Below are 23,332 nucleotides of genomic sequence, written 5' to 3'. Positions count from 1 at the left end.
CAGGGCCACCTTCTCTCACAGAAAGCCATATGCTGAGTTGGGTGATGTAGCTATCAGTTTTGAAAAATGTGGTGCTGGAAAAACACAGCAGGCCAGGCAGCATCCGAGGAGCAGGAGAATCGACGTTTTGGGCATAAGCCCTTCTTCAGGAAGGCTTATGCCCGAAACGTTGATTCTCCTGCTCCTCGGATGCTACCTGGGCTGCTGTGTTTTTCCAGTACCACACTTTTCAACTCTGGTCTCCAGCATCTGCAGACCTCACTTTCTCCTCCCTGATGTATCTATCAGCCCATTTATACAATTAGGTATTGTCAATTCAACTTATTTGGGAATGCTGAGGGGCTGCTTAGATTACCTTTGCTCAATGAATGGGCTACAAACCGTTCTTAAGTAGAAATGTTCTACCTTGAGCAAAGTAGAGAACACTCAGTAATGGCAGAACATGTTAAGAAGTACATTAGAAATTATCTAAAGTGATGGATGTGATACTTCATGGCAAGATCACAGTAATAACCTCAGAACTGAAGCCATATGTCAAATGGAAGCTAGACCTACGAGAAGTATTCGTATGAGCAGATGTCTCCTCTGGCAAATGAGGGTCATCATTCCACCTCAGCTAAGGAAATGTGTATTAAATCAGCTACGCAAAGGTCACTGTGGCATTGTCAGGATGAAGGAGATAGCCAGAAGTTACTTTTGATAGCCAGGGCTCAACTCCAAAATTGAGGAGAAGGTGGGAATATGTGCAGCTTGCTCTAACCTACCTCTATTCGTGTCAATATACCAATGGGAATGTCCAGAAAGGCCATAGCAAAGAATCATTATTGACTAAGCTGGACCTTTTGAAGGGTGAATGTTTTTCTCAGTGGTTAATGTTCATACTAAATGGCTTGAAGTTTGTATCATAAAGACGACATCTCCAGAGAAAATCATTGAAACATTGGAGAGGTGACCTTTGTGAGGTTTGGTTATCCAGAACAACTTGTTAGTGTCAACGATCCATTACATATCATATGAATCCTAGAATGGAATCCTGCTTCCAAATTTATTTGTGTGTGCCATGACTCCAACCATCACAGAGTTTATCCCCAATTCCATTGACTCTAGTTTTTCTATGGCTCAATCATGTCACACTTCGTTAAGTATGACTTTGAGGTCAATGGCTAAAAATTCTCACCTAACTTTTTATCCATGTTTCAACTGAGGCTGCAGTAAGGTCACAAGCTCATTGGTCCTGAGACTCACCTCACACACAGGCGAAGGGAGTGGTTGAGAAGGAGAATACTTCACGGTAACCTCAGGTGGTGGAGGAATTGAAACATTGTTCTGCATCGCAAGCCAATCATCCAGTCAAATGAGCTAACTGACCCCACTCCTTGATAATACTGTTCATTAGGCCTTCCATCACTTTACTGAAAATCAAGAGTAGACTGGGGTGATAATTGGCCTGATTGCATTTGTCCCACTTTTTGTGTACAGAACATACTTGGGCAATATTCCACATTGTTGGGTAGATGCCAGTGTTCTAACTATACGGTGACAAATTGACTAGTGGTGTGGCAGGTTCTGGAGCACGTGTCTTCAGTACTAGTGCTGGAAGGTTGTCAAGACCCATAGCCTTCCCCACATTTAGTGCCTCCAACGATCCCTTGAGATCACGTGGAGTGAATTGATTGGCTGAAGACTAGCATCTGTAATGCTGGAGAATTCTGGAGGAGGTCAAGATTGACCATCCACTTGGCACTTCTAGCTGAAGATGGTTCCAAATGCTTCAGCCTTATCTTTGCACTGATGTACTGGGCTCTTCCAACATCGAGGATCAAGATATTTATGAGCCTCTTCCTCCAGAGATTTGGTTGGTTGTCCACCACACTGACGTCTGGATGTAGCAGGACTGCAGAGCTTACATTCGATCTATTGTAAAATTGATTAGCTCTATCACTTGCTGCCTGGCACTCAAGTAGTCCTGTTTTGTAGCATCACCAAGTTGATACCTCATTTTTAGGCATGCATGGTGCTGCTCCTGGCATGGCCTCCTGTACTCCCCATTGAAGCAGGGAGTTGGTCCCCTGGGTGGATGGTATTGGCAGAGTGGGGGAATATGTTGATCCATGAGATTGCAGATTGTATTGGAGTACAGTTCTGCTGCAGATGGATGCTCACTCCTGAATTGCTAGATCTGCCTGAAGTGTGTCCCACTATCAGTTAGCACACTGACAGTACCACATAACACAGTGTAAGGTATTATCAATGTGATGGGATGTCATTTCCATATGGACTGTGTGGTGGTCACTCTCACTGACAATGTCAAGGACTAATTCCTCTGCAGCAGGCAGATTGGTAAGGACGAAATTTAGTATGTTCTTCGTTCTTCTGGTTCTTCACTATCTGCCTCAGACTTGCAGCTGTGTCCTTTAGTACTTGATCAGCTCTGTCATTAATGTTTCTGGTGAACCACTCTTGATGTGGACATTGAAATCCCCCACCCAGAGTACGTTCTGCACCCTTGCCATTCTCGGTGCTTACGTCAAGAGAATGATACATCGTAGTCAGTAGGTGCCACCCTAGCCAATGTCTAACCTAATGTTATGGGACTTCATTAGATCTTGAGTTAATGTTGAGGACTCCCAGGACAAATCCTTCCTGAATGTATATCATTATGCTACCACACCTGTTGGATCTGTCCTGCTAGTGGAACAGGAGCGATCCAAGGATGGTGATGGTGATGTCTGGAATATTTTTCTGTAAGGTGTGATTCTTGAGTATGATTGGTGCATGACTAGTCTGTGAGATAACTCTCTCAATTTTAGCACTAGTCATCATATGTTAGTAAGGGAGGACTTTACAGGATTAACGAGCTGATTTTTTGCTGTTGTCATTTCTAGTGCCTAGGTCTATTCAGTTTAATTTCTCTTGTGAGACTCTGTTGCGATTGTTAAAATTGAGTGTCTTGTGGTCTGAAATCATATGTAAGCTAGGTGAGGATGGCATATTTCCTTTGCTGAAGGACGTTAGTGAATTAGATTGAGTTTTCTCCTGACAATTGACAGAGGTTGCATCATTAGATTTTCTTATCCAGATTTTTTCTGAGTTCAAATCCTACCATCTGCCATGGTGGGATTCTCACCAGGTTGCCAGGACATTACCTGAGTTTCTGCATTAACAGAACAGTGATAATATCACAAAGCTATAACCTTCTTTTTTTTATAAAGACAGATGCAATATATTTAACCAAGGCCACAACTCTGTTCATTTGCCAAAGATCTCCCCTCACTTACATCAAAACAGGGCTGTTACTGAGTCTTGCACACATTTTATGAGGCGGTTCTCTATTGTGCTATTTGACATTGTGTGTATTTAGTGCTCCTCAATATGAGAAGCTAGCTCTTAATGTACAGCACTTCTGTGATGTCAAAATATGCCTTATTCATACTGCATGCTTAACATTTATTAATAAAATATGTTAATACCTTGCAAAAATAATAAATTTAATATATTCTACATTAAAATTGGCATTCTGCTGCATGTTTAAGTACAGCTTTAAGAAACTTTCTTACCTTAGGTTGTTTGCGAAGGTTTGGAGAGAGTTTTAAGATTGATACACCACCACGTTCATCTCCTACCATTATAATAGGGTAGGTTGGATTGAATGCAATATGTGTGAGTTTATTTCGTTTCTTGTTCACAATAGTTTGCTCGCAGATCGGTTCATATTTATTAACATTCAAATCAAAAACGTGAACCTGGTAAATTGAAAAAAAGTTGAAAAATTAACTTTGACTATAAGGCAGAACCTTTTCCTCCATAAAAATTAATATTTATTGAGGTATTCAATTGAGATTTGCATTTTGGCTAAGGACTGGTATATGAACTGTGAAGATTAAATGAGAAGGTGGGAGAAGATTATAAAATTACAATTTTTCTTCATTAATGATTTGGATATAAGTATTGGACACACCAAAATAGGTGGTGCAGTATACAGTGAAGAGGATTATCTCAGAGTACAATGGAATCAGATGGGCAAATAGGCTGAAGAATGGTAGATGGAGTTTAATTTAGATAAATGTGAGGTTTTGGTAAGGCAAACCAGAGCAGGACTTACACAGTTAATAGCAGGGCCTTGGGGCGTGTTGCCAAACAAAGAGATCTAGCAGTGCAGCTGCATAGTTTGTTGAAAGTGGAGTTGCAAGTGGACAGGGTAGTGAAGAAGGCATTTGGCACACTTGCCTTCATTCATCAGAACATTGACCACAGGTGTTAGGACATCATGTTGTGGCTGTACAGGATATTGGTGAGGTCACTTTTAGAATACTGCCTATAATTCTGGTTACCCTTCTATAGGAAATATGTTGTTAAACTTGTTAGGTGGCAAAAGCGATTTACTTGGATGATTCTGGGACTGGCTGATTAGGCTGGGGCGATGTTCCCTGGAGCGTCAGAGACTGAGGAGTGACCATAAAGGTTTATAAAATCATGAGGAGCATGGATAGGGTGAATAGCCAAAGTCTTTTTCTTAAGGTGGGAAGAGTCAAGAACTAGAGGACAGAGATTTAAGGTGAAAGGGGAAAGATTTAAAAAGGATTGAGGGGTAATAATGCAGCGTGTGCAACATGTAAGGAATTAACTGCCAATGAAGTGGTGGAGGCTGGTACAATTATAACATTTAAAAGGTATCTGAATAGGTATATAATTAGGAAGAGTTTAGTGGGATATGGGCGAAATGTTGGAAAATGGGACTAGGTCAGATTAGGATGTCTGGTCGGTGTGGATGAGTTGGACTGAAGGGTTTTTTTCTGTGCTCTGTGACTCAATAACTATTGCCATCCTATTTAGGTGCTATTGAGGCCATGTGACTAATGGCAAATTTAAGAAGAGGTAGTGAGAAAACAATGTGTCAGTTTAGATAGACAAGAATTAACTCAATATGAAGATAGAATATATTTAAATGGGAATGAAACATAAATAAGGACCTTGGCAGCTGGGAGTGTCTGTAGTTGTACTTTGATTTCCATGCCTTGATTTCATCACCCCGCTCTTTCCAAGGGTGGGTGAATGCCAGGAAAATGCCCAAGACCTTAAAAATGCCTATGCTGATCCCTCATAATGTTCAGTACACCTCTAGGTCCTCCACTGTGACTATTCCATGATTCTGTGCTACACTTAATGATTTTGAAGATTAACATTTACATATAACTAGACTAGATTTGTTTAGATGAATAAGGTTAAAATCTGATTTGAATTCCCTGCTATTGACTGAGCAACCATAAATGACAACAGCAAAAACAGCCTTGTTATCTTTGCAAAGTGCACCTCACTAACACCTGAGAGCTGCTGCCAAAATTGGGACAGCTGTCTCACAGACTAGTAAAGCAACAGCCTGACATAGTCATGCTCACAGAATCATACCTTAAAGACAACATCCCAAACATTATACAGAGCATCGGAGAGAGCAGTGTGGATCTTGCAGCTGCTCCTGGGGTTGCAGGATTAGTTAAAGACTTATTATTGTTTGTTTTTACATTTATTACAGTAATTATATTTTACCAATAAGATTTTTCTTCTATTTTGTTTCATTAACATCAAAAAAAACAAAAACACTAAGCAAACAAAATTCCTGATTTTTATTCTTGAACTGACCTTTCTTTTAAAAATGAGCTTTTCGGTGTCTTCAATGAATGTCTGAGTTTTTTTATTCTTAATTCAGAAGTTTAAAAAGTCTATATGTGTTTTAGAGCGTTTTTTAAACATTGAAAAGGTCCTTGTTTGAAAAACTGAATAGTTTTGTTTTAAAAGTTGTGTTTTCATTTCAGAGAGTCCTATACGTAGTCAGCTCTGGAGAAAATACTTTTTCTTCAAGGAATTTACTGAAGAGGAGTTATGTTTTATTCAGCTAAGAGGCTGATTTTAATTTAGATTTTATATGTTTGATATATATAAGTATTTTTAACTTTTTCCATTTTAACATTATTTTCTGTAGGCAAAGAAGGATAGTTTATTTTATACATATAACAAGTTATTGAAGCATCCTTGTCGAAGCTTAATGTTATGAAGGTTATGTATGAGGTATATAGAGTGAGTTGGCTAATAGATTTATACAAGTTATTACACAATAGGATAGATAAGAGACTGTCAGGAAAGGTAAGAAGGTAGTTCAAAGTGGCTATTCCTCTATCAAATAGATACTCCGTTTTTGGGACTGTTGAAGGAGATAGTCTCACTGAGGAAAATAGAAGGGCTAGTCAGATTTAGAACACTTGTAATGATTCTTGTGTTAGGTAGATTTAATGGAATTATTTTTATCTGAGACTCTCCTGTTAGGGGCAAATCTAGGATGGTTTGTTGCTTTCCTGGTGCAAGGATTAAAGACATCTCTAAACGTTTCAAGTATATTGCTAAAGGTGAGATTGAGAAGCCAAAAATTAATGTACACATTGGAAGAAATGTGTTCAAGAAAAACTTTCTTGATCAATAGGTGGATGCTCCTACTGTTGTGTCACCATAGTCTTACCAGACCATAGGGGCTGCTCCCTTACTAGAAAGAAGCAACTGGTGGTGATTTAACCTGAGGGCCACCAGACCTCAGGTGAGGAAAGAGAAGGTGAAAAGAAGAGTTCTTCATGGTAACCTCAAACCAGTAATGGGAATTGAACCTATGCTGTTAGTATCACACTGCTCTGTAAATCAACGATTCAGCCAACTGAGCTTGTGCGGCACTCTAGGACAAGAGGTCATAATCTTAGGATAAAGGGTGGCAAATTTAAAAGAGTTGAGGAGAAACATCTCCCAAAGGGTGTGAATCTGTGGAATGTGCTACCCCAAAGTGTGGTGGATGCTTGGACAGTGAGTAAATTTAAGGAGGAGTTAGACAGATTATAATTGATAATGGTTTGAAGGGTTATGGGGAGAAGGCAGAAAAACAGGGGCGAGAAGCATATCAGCCATGATCGAATGGTGGAACAGTCTCAATGGCTAAGTGGCTTAATTCTACCCCAATATCTTATGAATTTATCATCGCTGGACTGTTAATCCAGAGACTGAGATAATATTCTGGGGACCTGTGTTCGAATCCCGCCAAGGCAGATGGTGGAATTTGAATTAAATAAATATCTGGAATTAAGAATCTAATGTACTGTAAATCCATTGCAATTGTTGGAAAAACCCATCTAGTTCACTAATGTCTTTTAGGGAAGGAAATCTATCATCTTTACCTGGTTCGGCCGACGTGATTTCAGACACACAGCAAAGTAGTTGACTCTCAACTACCCTCTTGGCAATTAGGGATGGGCATTAAATTCTGCCTAGCCATGGATGCAGTCATCACATGAATGAATAAAGAAAAGAAAGTATGAAAAAAAGGTGGATAAGTCTCCAGGATCTGATCTAATGTATCCCAGAACGTTAGGGAAAGTAAGGGAGGAAATTATGAGAGTCCTTGCAGAAATATTTGCATCATCTTTAATTATAGGCGAGGTGCCTGATGACTGGATGGTGGCTAATGTTGTACCTTTATTTAAGAAAGGTTGCAAGTGGAAACCAGGAAACTATAGACCTGTGAGTCTGACTTTGATTATGGGTAAATTGTTAGAGGTGATTATAAAAGATAAGATTTATGGACATTTATACAGGCAAAAATTAATTAGAGATAGTCAGAAAGAAAAACAGATGTTTCTGGAAAAGCTCAACAGCTTTGGCAGCATTTGTGAAGAGAAATCAAAGTTAACATTTCAGGTCCGGTCACCCTTCCTCAGAACTGATGGTATTTAAAAAAATGTTGGTTTATATGCAGAAGATAGGTTGGGGGGAGGGAGTAAGGAGCAAATGATAGGTAGGGATAGAGCCCAAAGAGAGAGAAAAACAGTTGGACAAAGGAGTCGATTATGATCTGGCTGGGTGGGTGAATAGCTGTTAATATTAGTTTCTAACAATGGGTAGTGTGTAAAGGCAGACTACATGATAACAAGGCCTGGTGTACGTGATTGGGGGCTACAAAATGGGGAGCACAGGCCTGAAAATTATTGACTCGATATTGGGTCCAGAGGGCTGCAGGGTCCCCAAGTGAAAAAGAAGGTGTTATTTTTCCAGCCTGAACTGAGCTTCGCTGTAGGTCTGCGGCAAGCCTGAGACAGAGATGTTGGCCAGGAAACAAGGTGGTGTGTTAAAATGGCAAATGGACAGTCAGCATGGTTTTGTGTGAGGAAAATCACATCTCATAAAGTCAAAAAAATCTACAGCACAGAAACAGACCCTTCGGTCCAACTCATCCATGCCGACCAGATATCCTAACCTAATTTAATCCCATTTGCCAGCACTGGCCGGTATCCCTCTAAACCCTTCCTATTCATATTCCCATCCAGATGCCTTTTAAATGTTGTAATTGTACCAGCCTCCACCACTTCCTCTGGCAGCTCATTCCATACATGCACCACCCTTTGTGTGAAAAGGGACCCTTAGATCCCTTTTATATCTTTCCCCTCTCACCCTAAACCTATACTCTCTAGTTCTGGACTCATCCACCTCAGGGAAAAGATCTTGTCTATTTACCCTATTCATACTCCTCATGATTTTATAAACCTCTATAAGGTCACTCCTCAGCCTCCGACTCTCCGGGGAAAACAGCCCCAGCCTGTTCAGCCTCTCCCTATAGCTGAAATCCTTCAACCCTGGCAACATCCTCGTTAATCTTTTCTGAACCATTTCAAGTTTCACAATAACCTTCCGATAGGAGGGAGACCAGAACTGCACACAATGTTCCAAAAGGGGCCTAACCAATGTCCTATACAGCCACAACATGACCTCCTATACTCTGAACAATAAAGGAAAGCATATTGATTGAGTTTTTTGGCAAAGCAGTAGACGTTGCATATTTGGATTTTAGTAAAGCCTTTGATAAGGTTACACAAGGTAGTCTAATTAGTAAAGTTAGGTCACATGGGATTCAGGGTGAGATTGCCAATTGGATACATAATTGACTTGACAGCAGGAGACAGACAGTAATGGTGGATGGTTGCTTTTTGGACTGGAAGTCTATGACCATGATGTTCCACAGGGATCGGTTCTGGGTCCTCTTTTGTTTGTCATTCATATAAATAATTTGCATGAGAATATAGAAGGCTTGGTGAGTAAGTTTGTGGATGGCACCAAAATTGGTGGCATAGTAGATAGTGAAGAAGGTTATCTAAAATTACAAAAGGATCTTGATCAAATGAGTCAATGGGCTGAAAAATTTCAGATGGAGTTCAATCGGATAAATGTGAAATATTGCATTTTGGTATAACAAACGAGGGCTTATACAATTAATGGTAGGGCCTTGGGTAATGTTGGAGAACAGGACCTTTTGGGATGCAGCTACATAATTCTTTGAAGTTTGTATTACGTATAGACAGAGTGCCTTCATTGTTCAGTCTTTTTAGTAGGAGTTGGGAAGTCATGTTGTGATTCTACAGGACATTAGTGAGGCCTCTTCTGGAATACTGTATCCAGTTCAGGTTGTCCAGTTTCTCGGAAAGATGTTATCAAGCTGGAGAGGGTTCACAAGAGATTTACCAGGATGTTACATGGTATGAAAGGTTTGAGTTATAAAGAAAGGCCAGGCCTTTTTTCACTGGAGCGTCAGAGTTTGAGAGATGGCCTGATAGAATTTTATAAAACAATGAGAAATATAGATAGAGTTGATTGCAATTGTCTTTCCCTCAAGATGGGAATTTCAAGATTAAGGAGCACATTTCTGGGTGAGAGGTGAGAGATTTAAAAAAAGACATAAGAGACAAATTTTTAACACAGAGGGTGGTTCGCGTGTGGAATGAACTTCCTGAAGAAGTGGTGGATGTAGCTACAATTACAACTTTTAAAAGACATTTGGATAGATACTTGAATAGGAAAGGTTTGGAGGGATATGGACCAGGAACAGGCAGGTGGGGCTAGTTTAATTTGGGATTAAGCTTGGCATGGACTGGTTGTACCAAAGGGTCTGTTTCTGTGCTGTATGACTCTTTGATAAAACATCAAAATTCATAGATATGTCCTGTCCTATCAGCAGGACAGATCGAATAGAGAAGGTGGCAGAGTAGACTACAGTCAGGAGGGAGTTACACCGGGAGTCCATCTACTCCAGACCTCATGATTTATCATAGTCAAAAATGGGAAAGGGATCCTCCTGTTGATTGTTACGTATCATCCTCCCTTAACCGATGACTCAGTACTCCGTCATGTTGAAAACCACTGACAGGAAGTGCTGAGGTTGACAAGGGCACAAAATGTTGTCTGGGTGGGAATTTCAATGTACACCATCAAGAGTGGCTTGGGAGCAGGACTATTAATCAAGCTGGTTGGGTCCTAATGAAGATAGCTGCTAGACTGGATCTGTGGCAAATGGTGAGTGAATCAGCAAGTGAGAGAAACATACTTGACCTCATCCTTACTAATCTGCCGGCTGCAGATGCATCTGTCTACGACAGTATCCATAACAGTGATCACCACACAGTCCTTGTAGAGACAAAGTCTCACCTTCAAACTGAGAACGTCTTTCATTGTATTGTATTGGACTATCACCATGTTAAATGGGACAAACTTTGTATAGATCTAACAACTCAAGACTGGGCATCCATGAGATGCTGTGGGCTATGAACAGCAGCAAAATCATATTCCAACACAACCTGCAACCTCAACCTGCACCATTTGCAACTCCTCACCAGCAATCCATGTTCAAATGCAACAAAACCTGGACAATATCCAGGCTTGGCAAATAACATATGTGCCACATAAGTACAAGGCATCGGCCATCTCCAATAACAATTGAACCAATGCTCTTTGATATCTAATGATGTTACATCTGGCATATCCCCCTATAAACCACTATCATCAACCCAGGGGATCAACCCTATTCGAAGGACTGTGTAGAAGGGCATGCCAGGAACAGCACCAGGCAAACCTAAAAATGAGGTTCAACTTGTTGAAACTACCAAACAGGACTACTTGCACGTTTAAACAGCATAGCAGCAAGTGATAGAGCGAAACCATTCCACAACCAATGGATCAGATCTAAACTCTGCAGGCCTGCCATATCTGGTTGTCAATGGTGGTGGACAACTCCCTGAAGCAGGAGACTCCACAAATATCCTATCCTCAATGTCCTCAATGATGGAAGAGCTGAGTACATCAATGCAAAAGTTAACATTAAAGCATTCACAGTTATCTTCAGCAAGAAGTGCAAAGGGATGATCCACTGTGGCCTCCTTCAGTGGTTCCTAGCATCACTAATGCCAGTTTTCAGCCAATTTGATGTCAAGAAATAGATATTGGGTTTGGATACTGCAAATACCATAGTTCCTGACAACATTCTGGCAATAGTACTGAGGACCTGTACTCTAGAAATTACTGCTCCACTCGTCATAGATTAATAAAGCACCATTCTGTTCTAGTACAATCACAACACTGGCATCTCCCTGACAACGTGGAAAATTGCCCTGTATACAAAAAGGAAGACAAATCCAACCCAGCTAATGTTTGCTCCATTAGTCCATTGTCAATCATCAGTGAAGCAATGGCCGGTGTAATCAACAGTGCTTTCACACAGTACCTGCTTACTACCAACCTGATCACCGATGCCCAGTTTGTGTTCTACTAAGGCATCTCAGTTCCTGACCTCATCACAGTCTTGGTTCAAACGTGGAGAAAATAACTGAATTCCAGAGGTGGAATGAGAGTGACAGCCCTTGACATCAAGGCTGCACTTGACTGAGTGTAGCATCAAGGAGCCCTAGGAAAACTGAAATGAATGGGAACGGGGGGCAAGTTCTCCACTGGTTGGATTCATACCCGGGAATCTGGATATGCTTGTTGAAGGTCAGTCATCTCAGCTTTAAGATATCTCTGCAGGAGGTCTTCAGGGTAGTGTCCTTGGCCCAACCATTTTCAGCTGTTTCATGAAATGACCTTCCCTTCATCATAAGATCAGAAGTGAGATTGTCTGCTGATGATTGCACGAAGGTCAGTACCATTTGCAACTCATAGTATCACAGAATCCTGACAGTGCAAAAAACCCATTCAGCCATAATATCTGCACAGATCCTCTGAAAAGCATCAAACCCAGACCTTATCACCTTTAACCCTGCAAATACCACTGCTAATCCACCTAACTTGCATATCTTTACAGTGTGGGAGGAAACCAGAGCATCCAGCACAAACCCACACAGACACAGGAAAAAGTTGGCAAACTCCATACAAACAGACAGTCACCCAAGGCTGTAATTGAACCCTGAGGCTGTGAGGCAGCAATGCTAGCCACTATACCACTGAGCTGCCATCCTCAGATATTGAAATGTTCAAATGCAACAAAACCTGGACAATATCCAGACTTGAGCTGACAAGTGGCAAGTAACATTCATGCCACACAAATATAAGGCAATGACCATCACCAATAAGAGACAATTGAACTACCAAGCCTTGATATTCAATGATTTGCCATCACTATCAACATCCTGGGAGGTACCATTCGCCAGAAAATCAACTGGACTCGTGATGTAAATATAGTAGTGACACGAGCAGCTCAGAGCCTAGGAATACTGCAGTGAATAACTCAGCACCTGAATTCCAAAGTCTGTCCACCATTTACAAGGCACCAGTCAGCAGAGAGATGAAATACTCTCCACTTGCCTGATGAGAACAGCTCCAACAATCAAGAAACTTGACATTATCCAGGACAAAGCAGCTCGCTTGATTAATACATTGAACACAAGCATCCACTCTCTCCACCACCAATGCTCAATACATTACAGTGTGTACTACTATAAGATTGCACTGCAGAAATTCATCAAAGATTCTTAGACAGCACCCTCCAAATCCACAGTCACTTACCGTACATCTTGAAGGACAAGGACAACTAATGGCTGAAAACACCATTGCCACTTGCAAATCCCTCTTCACTACTACTGGGCTAAAATCCTGAATTCTCTCCCTGAAGGCATTGTGGATCAACCTGTAGCACATGGACTGTAGCAGTTCAAGAAGGCAGTTCACTATCCCCTTCTCAAGGGCAACTAGGGACAGTGAATGAATGTTAACCAGTCAGAATGACCAGGTCCATAAGTGAATTAAAAAAAAGTTTGATATAATTCCTAGGCTTAAAGGGAGCAAAGAGTATGAGGAGAAAGTGGGAACAGGGCACGGAGCTGGATGATCAACCATAATCATATTGAATGACTGAGCAGGATTGAAGGGCTGAATGGCCTACTGCTCATATTTTCTATGCCTGTGTGCTCAAGGAAACTAGGGATGGGAAACACATGTTGGCCAAACCACTGGAATAATTTTTTTTAAAGTTTGTGCACATGAAAGCCAGATATTTCTGGATCCTAGTGTCTCTTGATGAAATTCAACAACTGTTCCAAGAGCACTTAAGTGGCTGGAACAGTTCATTAGACTAACAAAACAGAGGTGTGGTGAGTGGAGAAGCATTAAACTGATTCTTTTTTTCTGACAAATAAGGTGAACAAGCTCATCCCTCAATTAGAAAAAATTGTGAGAAAAGTAATTAATATGTAAGTTATCTATAAAAATGTTCTCTATATAGCTTGTGACATGTTATTAAATTCCCTTTGCGTTGTGTATTTCACAGTTTTGTGATATTTCTGATTGTACACCAGAATAATTAAATAATCGGTGGAATTTAATTTAGTTCATTATGCATAAAACATGGCAGCCAGACTCACTTAATGGTGCAGGAGGCTGCACATTTGTTCCACTGGCATCAGGAAACCTTCCGTAATTAAGTTAGTTGTGGGATGGTGTCAATGTGTGCAATTCGTCGACTCACAGGCAGATGCTGGTTAGGCTCATTAAATGGCCACTTGACACCAATTATCTCTGAGCCCACCAGAATTTAATGGCAGTTCTGAGATTAGACAGAATTCATGTGCCTCTCCCATGTCTCCTGAAGGTTGCCTAGCAAACACTGAGTTTGTCTGTTATCTCATGGAGTGAGGAGGACACTGCATTTTCAGGCACTCAGCACCCAGTTGAGGAATTCAACATCAAAGGTGGGATACTGTAAACCAGCCCCCTGTCAGTGGCTCCAAATCCCTCTGCCACTCCTTTCCTCAACCATCTCCCTGTTTGTTCATTGTGCCCCGGCTGACCGGTGTCCAGGATTGAATGGCAATGCCTACTGAAGTCTTTAGAGCATGACTGACATTGCTCAAAATGGAGACTTGTCAGTACTGTATTCAACAGGCCAGCAACTTACCAGGTACAAAGGCGCGGAGGTCCTAAATCCTAGGGAATGCTCAACGCTCACCAATTGCAGTCATAGTCTAAAGATACGGGTGAACCATTTAGGATAGAGAGATGAAGAGAAAAATCTTTACCTAGAGAGTGGTCAGTTTGTGGAATTCTCTGCCTTTGAAAGCAGTTGAGGCCAAAATATTGTATGATATTAAGGAGTTGGATATAGCATTTGGGTCAAAAGGGATCAAAGGATATGGGTGAGAAGCAGAAACTGGTGATTGAATGAGAAGATCAAACATGATCTAATGAAAGGCAAAGCAGGCTCAAAGGGTTGAATGGCTTATTCTGCTCCTATTTTCTATCAGTCTATGTTTAATAAGTGCTTGATGTTCACTTAATTTCATCAGGCTTCTCCCATAGATGGAACATACGGATTCTAAGATTCTCCAAATGGCGAGCAAGGGACCTGTAATGCACATTAAGGCAGCATGGTGGCACAGTGGTTAGCACTGCTGCCTCACAGCGCTAGAGACCTGAGTTCAATTCCCGCTTCAGGCAGATGTCTATGTGGAGTTTGCACATTGTCTGCGTGGATTTCCTCCGGCTGCTCTGGTTTCCTCCCACAGTCCAAAGATATTCAGGTTAGGTGAATTGGCCATGCTAAATTGCCCGTAGTGTTAGGTGAAGGGGGGAATGGGTCTGGGTGGGTTGCTCTTCAGAGGGTCGGTGTGGACTTGCTGGGCTGAAGGGCCTGTTTCCAGACTGTAAGTAATCTAATCTAATTCACAGCCAAAGGCTGCAGAGTGATGAATTATCAACAGATTTTTGGCTGTCTGACTCTGTTTTCCATCATCTCCTTAAAATCCCAACACAGCTGTTTTAATGACACATTTTACAACTTTTACTGCCTCCAGCTGATGTGGCTATGACACAAATGCATATTGATGACCTGGTTTTAAGATTCGTTCAGTAGAGCAACATCAATGTGACTCTTGTGGGTTGGATTTGGCTTTTATGTGCACATCTGCTAAAGACTTTTTTTCCCTTTCCTCAATAAATACATTGCAACATATTTCTACTTCTTTGCCATAATGTTGAGATGTGATATTTTCCACAAATCATGTCTAAGTAATACATGTAACTTTATCTTGATTTGTTAGAAATGATTTGTTTAAGTGGATTTTGAATGCAATCTTGGACCTCCTACTAAAATGATGATGATTCAACTGGAAAAAATTCAAATTCACATGAAAAAAACTTACATGTTCCTATTAAATATGTCCAGTGCTGTTTTGTTCAACAACATTAATACTAATTGTTTTCACAATGAACATTTTCATTGAATATTGTAGGTTATTTAACTGTGGAAATGAAGCATCTTAGTAAATCATGTCCAATTCCTGTACAGATTATTGAATTGCAATCAGGGATGTAAATATTGATTGATTATTCTTCTGAGCTCTGAAACCAATAGTAGCAACCTCCAATTAGCCAGCATAGAACACTGGTTCAGCATAAACCAGGGTTTGAACTTGTAACTTTCATGAGCTGTATGATTTTAGTGTTCATTGAACAGGTTGACTAAATCATGAGGTAGCATTCAAATGTTTGATTTTCCTGAACACCAGTGTCATTAACTAGATTGTATATCATGTTATGTCGAAGTGGAGCTTTTATTTTATCTTGGCTCTTGCTTTGACAATGGATCAATTAGCAACAGGTTGCAAATCATAACATCAGTTAGGTATTCTCTATCTTTTTTACTTTAAGTTTCCTTATTTTACACATAATGAGTGATCTAATTTTTCACAATCTTATTGTGCCAAGGTTATCCCTGTACATTTGATCCAGGAATGCTCTCTCCACAGATCTTGCCTGAATGGTATAGTATATGGTAAAGTGTAAACTACACTTTAAATACAGAGCATGTACCTTACTCTTAAAAGAAAAAAATGGTTATATTATAATTATTCCTTTAAGGACAATTAAAAAAAAACTGAAACAAAACATGCACAAAAATTGAGTACATTATTGCTCATCTTGTAAAATGCATTGTTTGCTCTTCCCGATGACAATACTGCAATATTAATTCATTCATTCATAAATGCCCTTTTGAACATTAGGCTCTTGAATAACAATTCCATACCCCCACCAAAAACAATAAAATGAGCTGGGAAATCTCTTCACTAAGAGGTTTGTTGAAGTAACCCAATAATTAGTAGAATATAAATCTAGATATGCAAACAAAAAATCACTGCAAAATACAACAGCTTTAATTAAAATTAAAATTGCTGTTTTATTGGACTGGCAAAATGGTTTCTAAATAAGAAATCTTAATGATAACATTTTACATATATTTTGCCGCAATGAGATCTCATTGTAAGCTAAAACTCAGTGCATATTAATGACTTTCCAAGTAGCCTCTGAATTCGGGAAAAAAACTTGCTGTTTAACAGGAATTTTCATGATCTTGGATTGTTGCAAAGCATTGTTCAAGAAGTCACAGAGACATAGAGTCAGAGAGATGTACAGCACAGAAACAGACCCGTCGGTCCAACCCATCCCATGCCGACCAGATATCCCAACCAATCTAGTCCCATCTTCCAGCACCCGGCCCATATCCCTCCAAACCCTTCCTATTCATATACCCATCCAAATGCCTCTTAAATGTTTCAATTGTACCAGCCTTCACCACTTCCTCTGGCAGCTCATTCCATACTCGTGCTACCCACTGCATGAAAAAGTTGGCCCTTAGGTCTCTTATATCCTTCCCCTGTCACCCTTATATCCTTCCCTCCAACAACTTGCCCACCACCGAGGTCAGGCTCACTGATCTATAGTTCCCTGGCTTGTCCTTACCGTCCTTCTTAAACAGTGGCACCACGTTTGCCAACCTCCAGTCTTCCAGCACCTCACCTGTGACTATCGATGATACAAATATCTCAGCAAGAGGCCCAGCAATCACTTCTCTAGCTTCTCACAGAGTTCTCGGGTACACCTGATCAGGCCTTGGGGATTTATCCACCTTTAACCGTTTCAAGACATCCAGCACTTCCTCCTCTGTAATCTGGATATTTTGCAAGATGTCACCATCTATTTCCCTACAGTCTATATCTTCCATATTCTTTTCCACATTAAATACTGATGCAAAATATTCATTTAGTATCTCCTCCATTTTCTGTGGCTCCACACAAAGGCCGCCTTGCTGATCTTTGAGGGGCCCTATTCTCTCCCTAGTTACGCTTTTTGTTTCTTAATATATTTGTAAAAACCCTTTGGATTCTCCTTAATTCTATATGCTAAAGCTATCTCATGTCCCCGTTTTGCCCTCCTGATTTCCCTCTTAAGTATACTCCTACTTTCTTTATAGATCGAGTGATAGAATTCACTCGATCTATCCTGTCTATACCTGACATATGCTTCCTTCTTTTTCTTAATCAAACTCTCAATTTCTTTAGTCATCCAGCATTCCTTATATCTACGAGCTTCCCTTTCACCCTGACAGGAATATACTTTCTCTGGATTCTTGTTATCTCATTTCTGAAGGCTTCCCATTTTCAATAGACAAGAGGTGCAAGAGTAGGCCTTTCAGCCCTTCGAGCCTGCACCACCATTCAATATGATAATGGCTGATCATCCTTAATCAGTATCCTGTTCCTGCCTTATCTGCATAACCCTTGATTCCACTATCCTAAAGAGCTCTATTCAACTCTTTCTTAAATGAATCCAGAGACTGGGCCTCCACTGCCCTCTGGGGAAGTGCATTCCACAGAGCCACCACTCTCTGGGTGAAGAAGTTTCTCCTCATCTCTGTCCTAAATGGTCTACCCTGTATTTTTAAGCTGTGTCCTCTGGTTCGGCACTCATCCATCAGCGGAAACATGTTTCCTGCCGCCAGAGTGTCCAAACCTTTAATAATCTTATATGTCTCAATCAGATCCCCTCTCAGTCTTCTAAACTCAAGGGTATACAAGCCCAGTCGCTCCAGTCTTTCAGTGTAAGGTAATCCCGCCATTCCAGGAAGTGACCTCGTGAACCTACGCTGCACTCCCTCAATAGCCAGAATGTGTTTCCTCAAATTTGGAGACCAGAACTGCACACAATATTCCAGGTGTGGTCTCACCAGGGCCCTGTACAGCTGCAGAATAACCTCTTTGCTTCTATACTCAATCCCTCTTGTTATGAAGGCAAGCATGCTATTAGCCTTCTTCACTACCTGCTGTACCTGCATGCTTACCTTCATTGAGTGGTGTACAAGAACACCCAGATCTCTCTGTCCTGCCCTTTTATCTAAATTGATTCCATTTAGGTAGTAATCTGCCTTCCTGTTCTTGCCACCGAAGTGAATAACCATACATTTATCCACATTAAACTGCATCTGCCATGCATCTGACGACTCACCTCACTTGTCCAGGTCACCCTGTAATCTTCTAACATCCTCATCACATTTCACCCTGCCACCCAGCTTAGTATCAATAGCAAATTTGCTAATGTTATTGTTATTGCTAATGTTATTTCCAGTCGTCCCCTTACCTGTAAACATCTGCCTCCAATCAGCTTTCGAACGTTCTTGCTTAATACCGTCAAAATTGGCCTTTCTCCAATTTAGAACTTCAACTTTTAGATCTGGCCTATCCTTTTCCATCACTATTTTAAAATGAATAAAATTATGGTCACTGGCCCCAAAGTGCTCCCCCACTGACACCTCAGTTACCTGCCCTGCCTTATTTCCCAAGAGTAGGTCAAGTTTTGCACCTTCTCTAGTAGTTACATCCACATTCTGAATCAGAATATTGTCTTGTACACACTTAAGAAATTCCTCTCCATCTAAACCTTTAACACTATGGCAGTCCCAGTCGATATTTGGAAAGTTAAAATTCCCTACTATAAGTACCCTATTATTCTTACAGATAGCTGAGATCTCCTTACAAGTTTGTTTCTCAATTTCCCTCTGACTATTGGGGGGTCTATAATACAAACCCAACAAGGTGATCATCCCTTTCTTATTTCTCAGTTCCACCCAAATAACTTCCCTGGATGTATTTCCGGGAATATCCTCCCTCAGCACAGCTGTAATGCTATCCCTTATCAAAAATACCACTCCCCCTCCTCTCTTGCCTCCCTTTATATCCTTCCTGTAGCATTTGTATCCTGGAACATTTAGCTGCCAGTCCTGTCTATCCCTGAGCCATGTTTCTGTAATTGCTATGATATCCCAGTCCCATGTTCCTAACCATGCCCTGAGCTCACCTGCCTTCCCTGTTAGGCCCCTTACATTGAAATAAATGCAGTTTAATTTGTTAGTCCTACCTTGTCCCTGCCTGCCCTGACTGTTTGACTCACTTCTATTCTCAGCTGTACCCGTCTCAGATCGATCTCTTTCCTCACTATCTCCTTGGGTCCCATCACCCCACCTTACTAGTTTAAATCCTCCCAAGCTGTTCTAGCAAATTTCCCTGCCAGTATATCAGTCCCCTTCCAATTTAGGTGCAATCCGTCCTTCTTGTACAGGTCACTTCTACCCCAAAAGAGATTCCAATGATCCAAAAATGTGAATCCTTCCCCCATACACCAGCTCCTCAGCCATGCATTCACCTGCTCTATCCTCCTATTCCTGCCCTCACTAGCTCGTAGCACTGGGAGTAATCCAGATATTACTACCATTGAGGACCTCCTTTTTAAATTTCTGCCAAACTCTCTGTAATCTCCCTTCAGAGTCTCAACCTTTTCCCTTCCAATATCGTTGGTGCCAATGTGGACAATGACCTCCCGCTGGCCCCTCTCCCCCGTGAGAACATTCGTCACACTCTCTGAGACATCCTTGATCCTGGCAGCAAGGAAACAACACACCATTCTGCTTTTTCTCCGCTGGCTACAGAAGTGTCTGTTCTGTACTTCTGACTACAGAATCCCCTAACACAATTGATCTCTTGGAACCCAAGTACCCCTCGTTAAATTAGAGCCAGTCTCAATACCAGAAACTTGGCTGTTCATGCTACGTTCCCCTGAGAATCCATCACCCCCTACATTTTCCAAAACAGCATACCTGTTTGAAATGGGTATATCCACAAAAGACTCCTGCCCTAGGTGCCTACCTCTCTTACCCTTGCTGGAGTTAACCCACTATGTGACTGTATCTGAGACGTTCCCCCATTCCTATAACTGCCACCCATCACATACTGTTGCTGTTGCAAATTCCTCATCGCTTCTATCTGTCTCTCCAACCGATCCACTCGATCTGATAAGATTTGTATCCAACAGCATTTATGGCAGATATAATCCGCAGTAACCCTTAAACTGTCTTTAAACTCCCACAACTGACAAGAAGTACATGTCACTGCAAAGGCCATTTTTGCTCCTACGCAATCTACAGACCCAGAAAATAACACCATCTTATTCATCTACCAACACTGCTCCAGGTTAAATTAATAGCTATGGCTTATATTTTAAGTTTAATCAAGAGACTTATCTCCAAAAACATATAATCAAGAAAGAATCCACTGTACCCACTACTGCAGCCTTTCTCTTGGACAGACTTAGAACAACAATTAACTTATCTGATTCTGTGCTGTGAACTTCGCCCAACAGTTCCTCCAAGATTAGTTGTGAATGTCGCTGTTTGTTCATTTTCCCAGATGCACTCCGCTCTCCAGCGATACACAAATTCAAACAGCAAAGGCAGTAACTATGCAGGCTCTCTCTCTCTCTCCAGCACTGTCCTCACCATGTGCTTCCTTTGTCTGCTGATCTCCCTTTTAAACTGCTGCACGATACATGAATTCAAACAGCAAAGGCGGTAACTGTGCAGGTTCTCTCTCTCTCCCTCCTCCACTGTCCTCACCATGTGCTTCCTTTGTCTGCTCTTCTCCCTTTTAAACTGCTGTTGTTTTGACTTTTTGATGCCGCAAGTCCACGCTGAGCCAAAAGACCGCTATGTCCGGCTGCTGAGAGACCACTACACTAAGCCGGGAGACAGCCGCGATGGGTCGAGAGGCTGCCACGATGGGCCGGGAGATAGCCACGCTAGGCTAAGATATCACTATTCTGGATTAGTGGTGCTGAAAGAGCACAGCAGTTCAGGCAGCATCCAAGTAGCTTCGAAATCGACGTTTCGGGCAAAAGCCCTTCATCAGGAATAAAGGCAGTGAGCCTGAAGCGTGGAGAGATAAGCTAGAGGAGGGTGGTGGGGAGAAAGTAGCATAGAAGAGCTTCAGGGCAGAGGAAATGACCTGGGAGTTGCAGTGGGAGAGGGACTCCCTGAGATTCTTGTAGAGAGAGGACGAAAACTTCTTCAAGGCAGGCATCCTTGCAAGAGGATTCGCAGTAGGGTTAAAATCAACGAGGTAAAAACAATGACTGCAGATGCTGGAAACCAGATTCTGGATTAGTGGTGCTGGAAGAGCACAGCGGTTCAGGCAGCATCCAAGTAGCTTCGAAATCGACGTTTCGGGCAAAAGCCAGGCTTTTTACCTCGTTGATTTTAACCCTACTGCGAATCCTCTTGCAAGGATGCTTGCCTTGAAGAAGTTTTCCTCCTCTCTCTACAAGAATCTCAGGGAGTCCCTCTCCCACTGCAACTCCCAGGTCATTTCCTCTGCCCTGAAGCTCTTCTATGCTACTTTCTCCCCACCCCCACCCTCCTCTAGCTTATCTCTCCACGCTTCAGGCTCACTGCCTTTATTCCTGATGAAGGGCTTTTGCCCGAAACGTCGATTTCGAAGCTACTGGATGCTGCCTGAACTGCTGTGCTCTTCCAGCACCACTAATCCAGAATCTAGTTTCCAGCATCTGCAGTCATTGTTTTTACCTTGAAGATATCACTATGCCAGACCAAGAAATTGCTATGCTGAGAGTCTGAGTCCACTCTGAGGGCAGGAGTCTGAATCTGCAGTGAGGCCAGGAGTTTGGGGCACCATTGAAAAGAAAGAAGGAAAAAAGAACAAAAGAGAGAGGAAAAAAAGAAATGGATGGAGTGGAAGACTCCGGCTGAGGAGTCCTAATCTGCTGTCATCTTGGAATTTTGCAATCTTTTTGACAAATCTACCTCTAACAAATTAGTGAAAAGATTTTACAGTAATGTTTCTGATCCAAAGTTCAGAATACAGTAACTTACTGGTTTACTTTCACCTTGTAACTCTATAGTGGCATTGGAGGCCAAACCAGCAAGCAGCCAAATGGGTGGGAAAGTAGGACAGAAGTTGCAAGCCACATGTGGGTGGGAAAGAGTATTTTGATCAGAAGCCCACCATTTACTCTTTTTCAGAGACTCTCTTCACAGTCAGCAACAGATTTGGTGGGAATTCAAGAATTTCTTTTTCAGCAGTGTTCCAGAGCCAAAAACAGAGCAGCCTACTGGCAAGGGTAGCATAAAATGCATGAATACTATTTCCTGCACCTACTGATAGAGAGCGCTCATTGTCAGGCCCATTTCAAAGCTCGGAGTTCAAATTACTTGATAAATAAGGATTTTTTTTGTAAAAGGGCTGGAATTTTCCCATGCCTCAGGCAATGTTGGCAGAGATACACAGTTGGGCTTTAAAGCTGCTTGTATACCTGAAGGTATTGGCGATAATAGTATTTTTGCTTCTCCAATTGTACATTTCCACAACAAAGCTGAACAATGTGACCATTTCCCTCCACAGCTCCCAATACTCTGCCATCTTTACTGGCAGGTCATAAAAGTTAAAATTTCAGCTGTAAGCTCTCATATCTTATCTTGTACTATGCTATACCTCTCCTTCTCACCATTCTCTAACCCTAATCCACCTTCTTCTTTGTTCCAGGCTTTTAAAGCTTCTATATTTTCCCCAATCTCTAAAACTCTAAACTTGGCTTCTCTATCTTCAGCCTCCAATTCTTCAGTACATTCCCCTCAATCTCCAATTCTGCTTTATCTTCTATATGCCTCACATATATCCCAGCTCTAACTATAACTATTTACCTTTCTTTTCCGTCTGAATTGACCATACCTTTCCATTCAATTTATCAATGGAACCTTCACATTTCACCTTCTGAATTGCAGTCTTCCTTTCATTCTGGGTCCAACTACTATTGAATTTCATCTTAATTCACATTATGATTCTCTGTACTGTTTCAATATCCTGAAGACAAA

General features: G+C 41.4%; 1 protein-coding gene across 4 annotated transcripts in view; it reads right to left on the bottom strand.

The window, feature by feature from the left end:
* dnai1.2 (dynein, axonemal, intermediate chain 1, paralog 2) overlaps nt 1-23,332 on the bottom strand; it is a 286,217-nt gene that overhangs the window by 52,719 nt on the left and 210,166 nt on the right. For 3 of the 4 annotated variants that reach the window (XM_072573160.1, XM_072573151.1, XM_072573179.1), the window contains one exon: nt 3,558-3,743. The exons of the other annotated variant lie outside the window; for it this stretch is intronic. In XM_072573160.1, coding sequence (XP_072429261.1) covers nt 3,558-3,743 — 186 coding nt within the window. The remainder of the gene's footprint in view (nt 1-3,557; nt 3,744-23,332) is intronic. 4 annotated transcript variants of the gene reach the window in all.

This window comes from Chiloscyllium punctatum, chromosome 1 (assembly GCF_047496795.1).
Source record: "Chiloscyllium punctatum isolate Juve2018m chromosome 1, sChiPun1.3, whole genome shotgun sequence".
Classification (NCBI taxonomy): Eukaryota; Metazoa; Chordata; class Chondrichthyes; order Orectolobiformes; family Hemiscylliidae; genus Chiloscyllium; species Chiloscyllium punctatum.
Note: the sequence above shows the minus strand (reverse complement) of the source record. Positions and strands in the feature narration are given on the sequence as shown.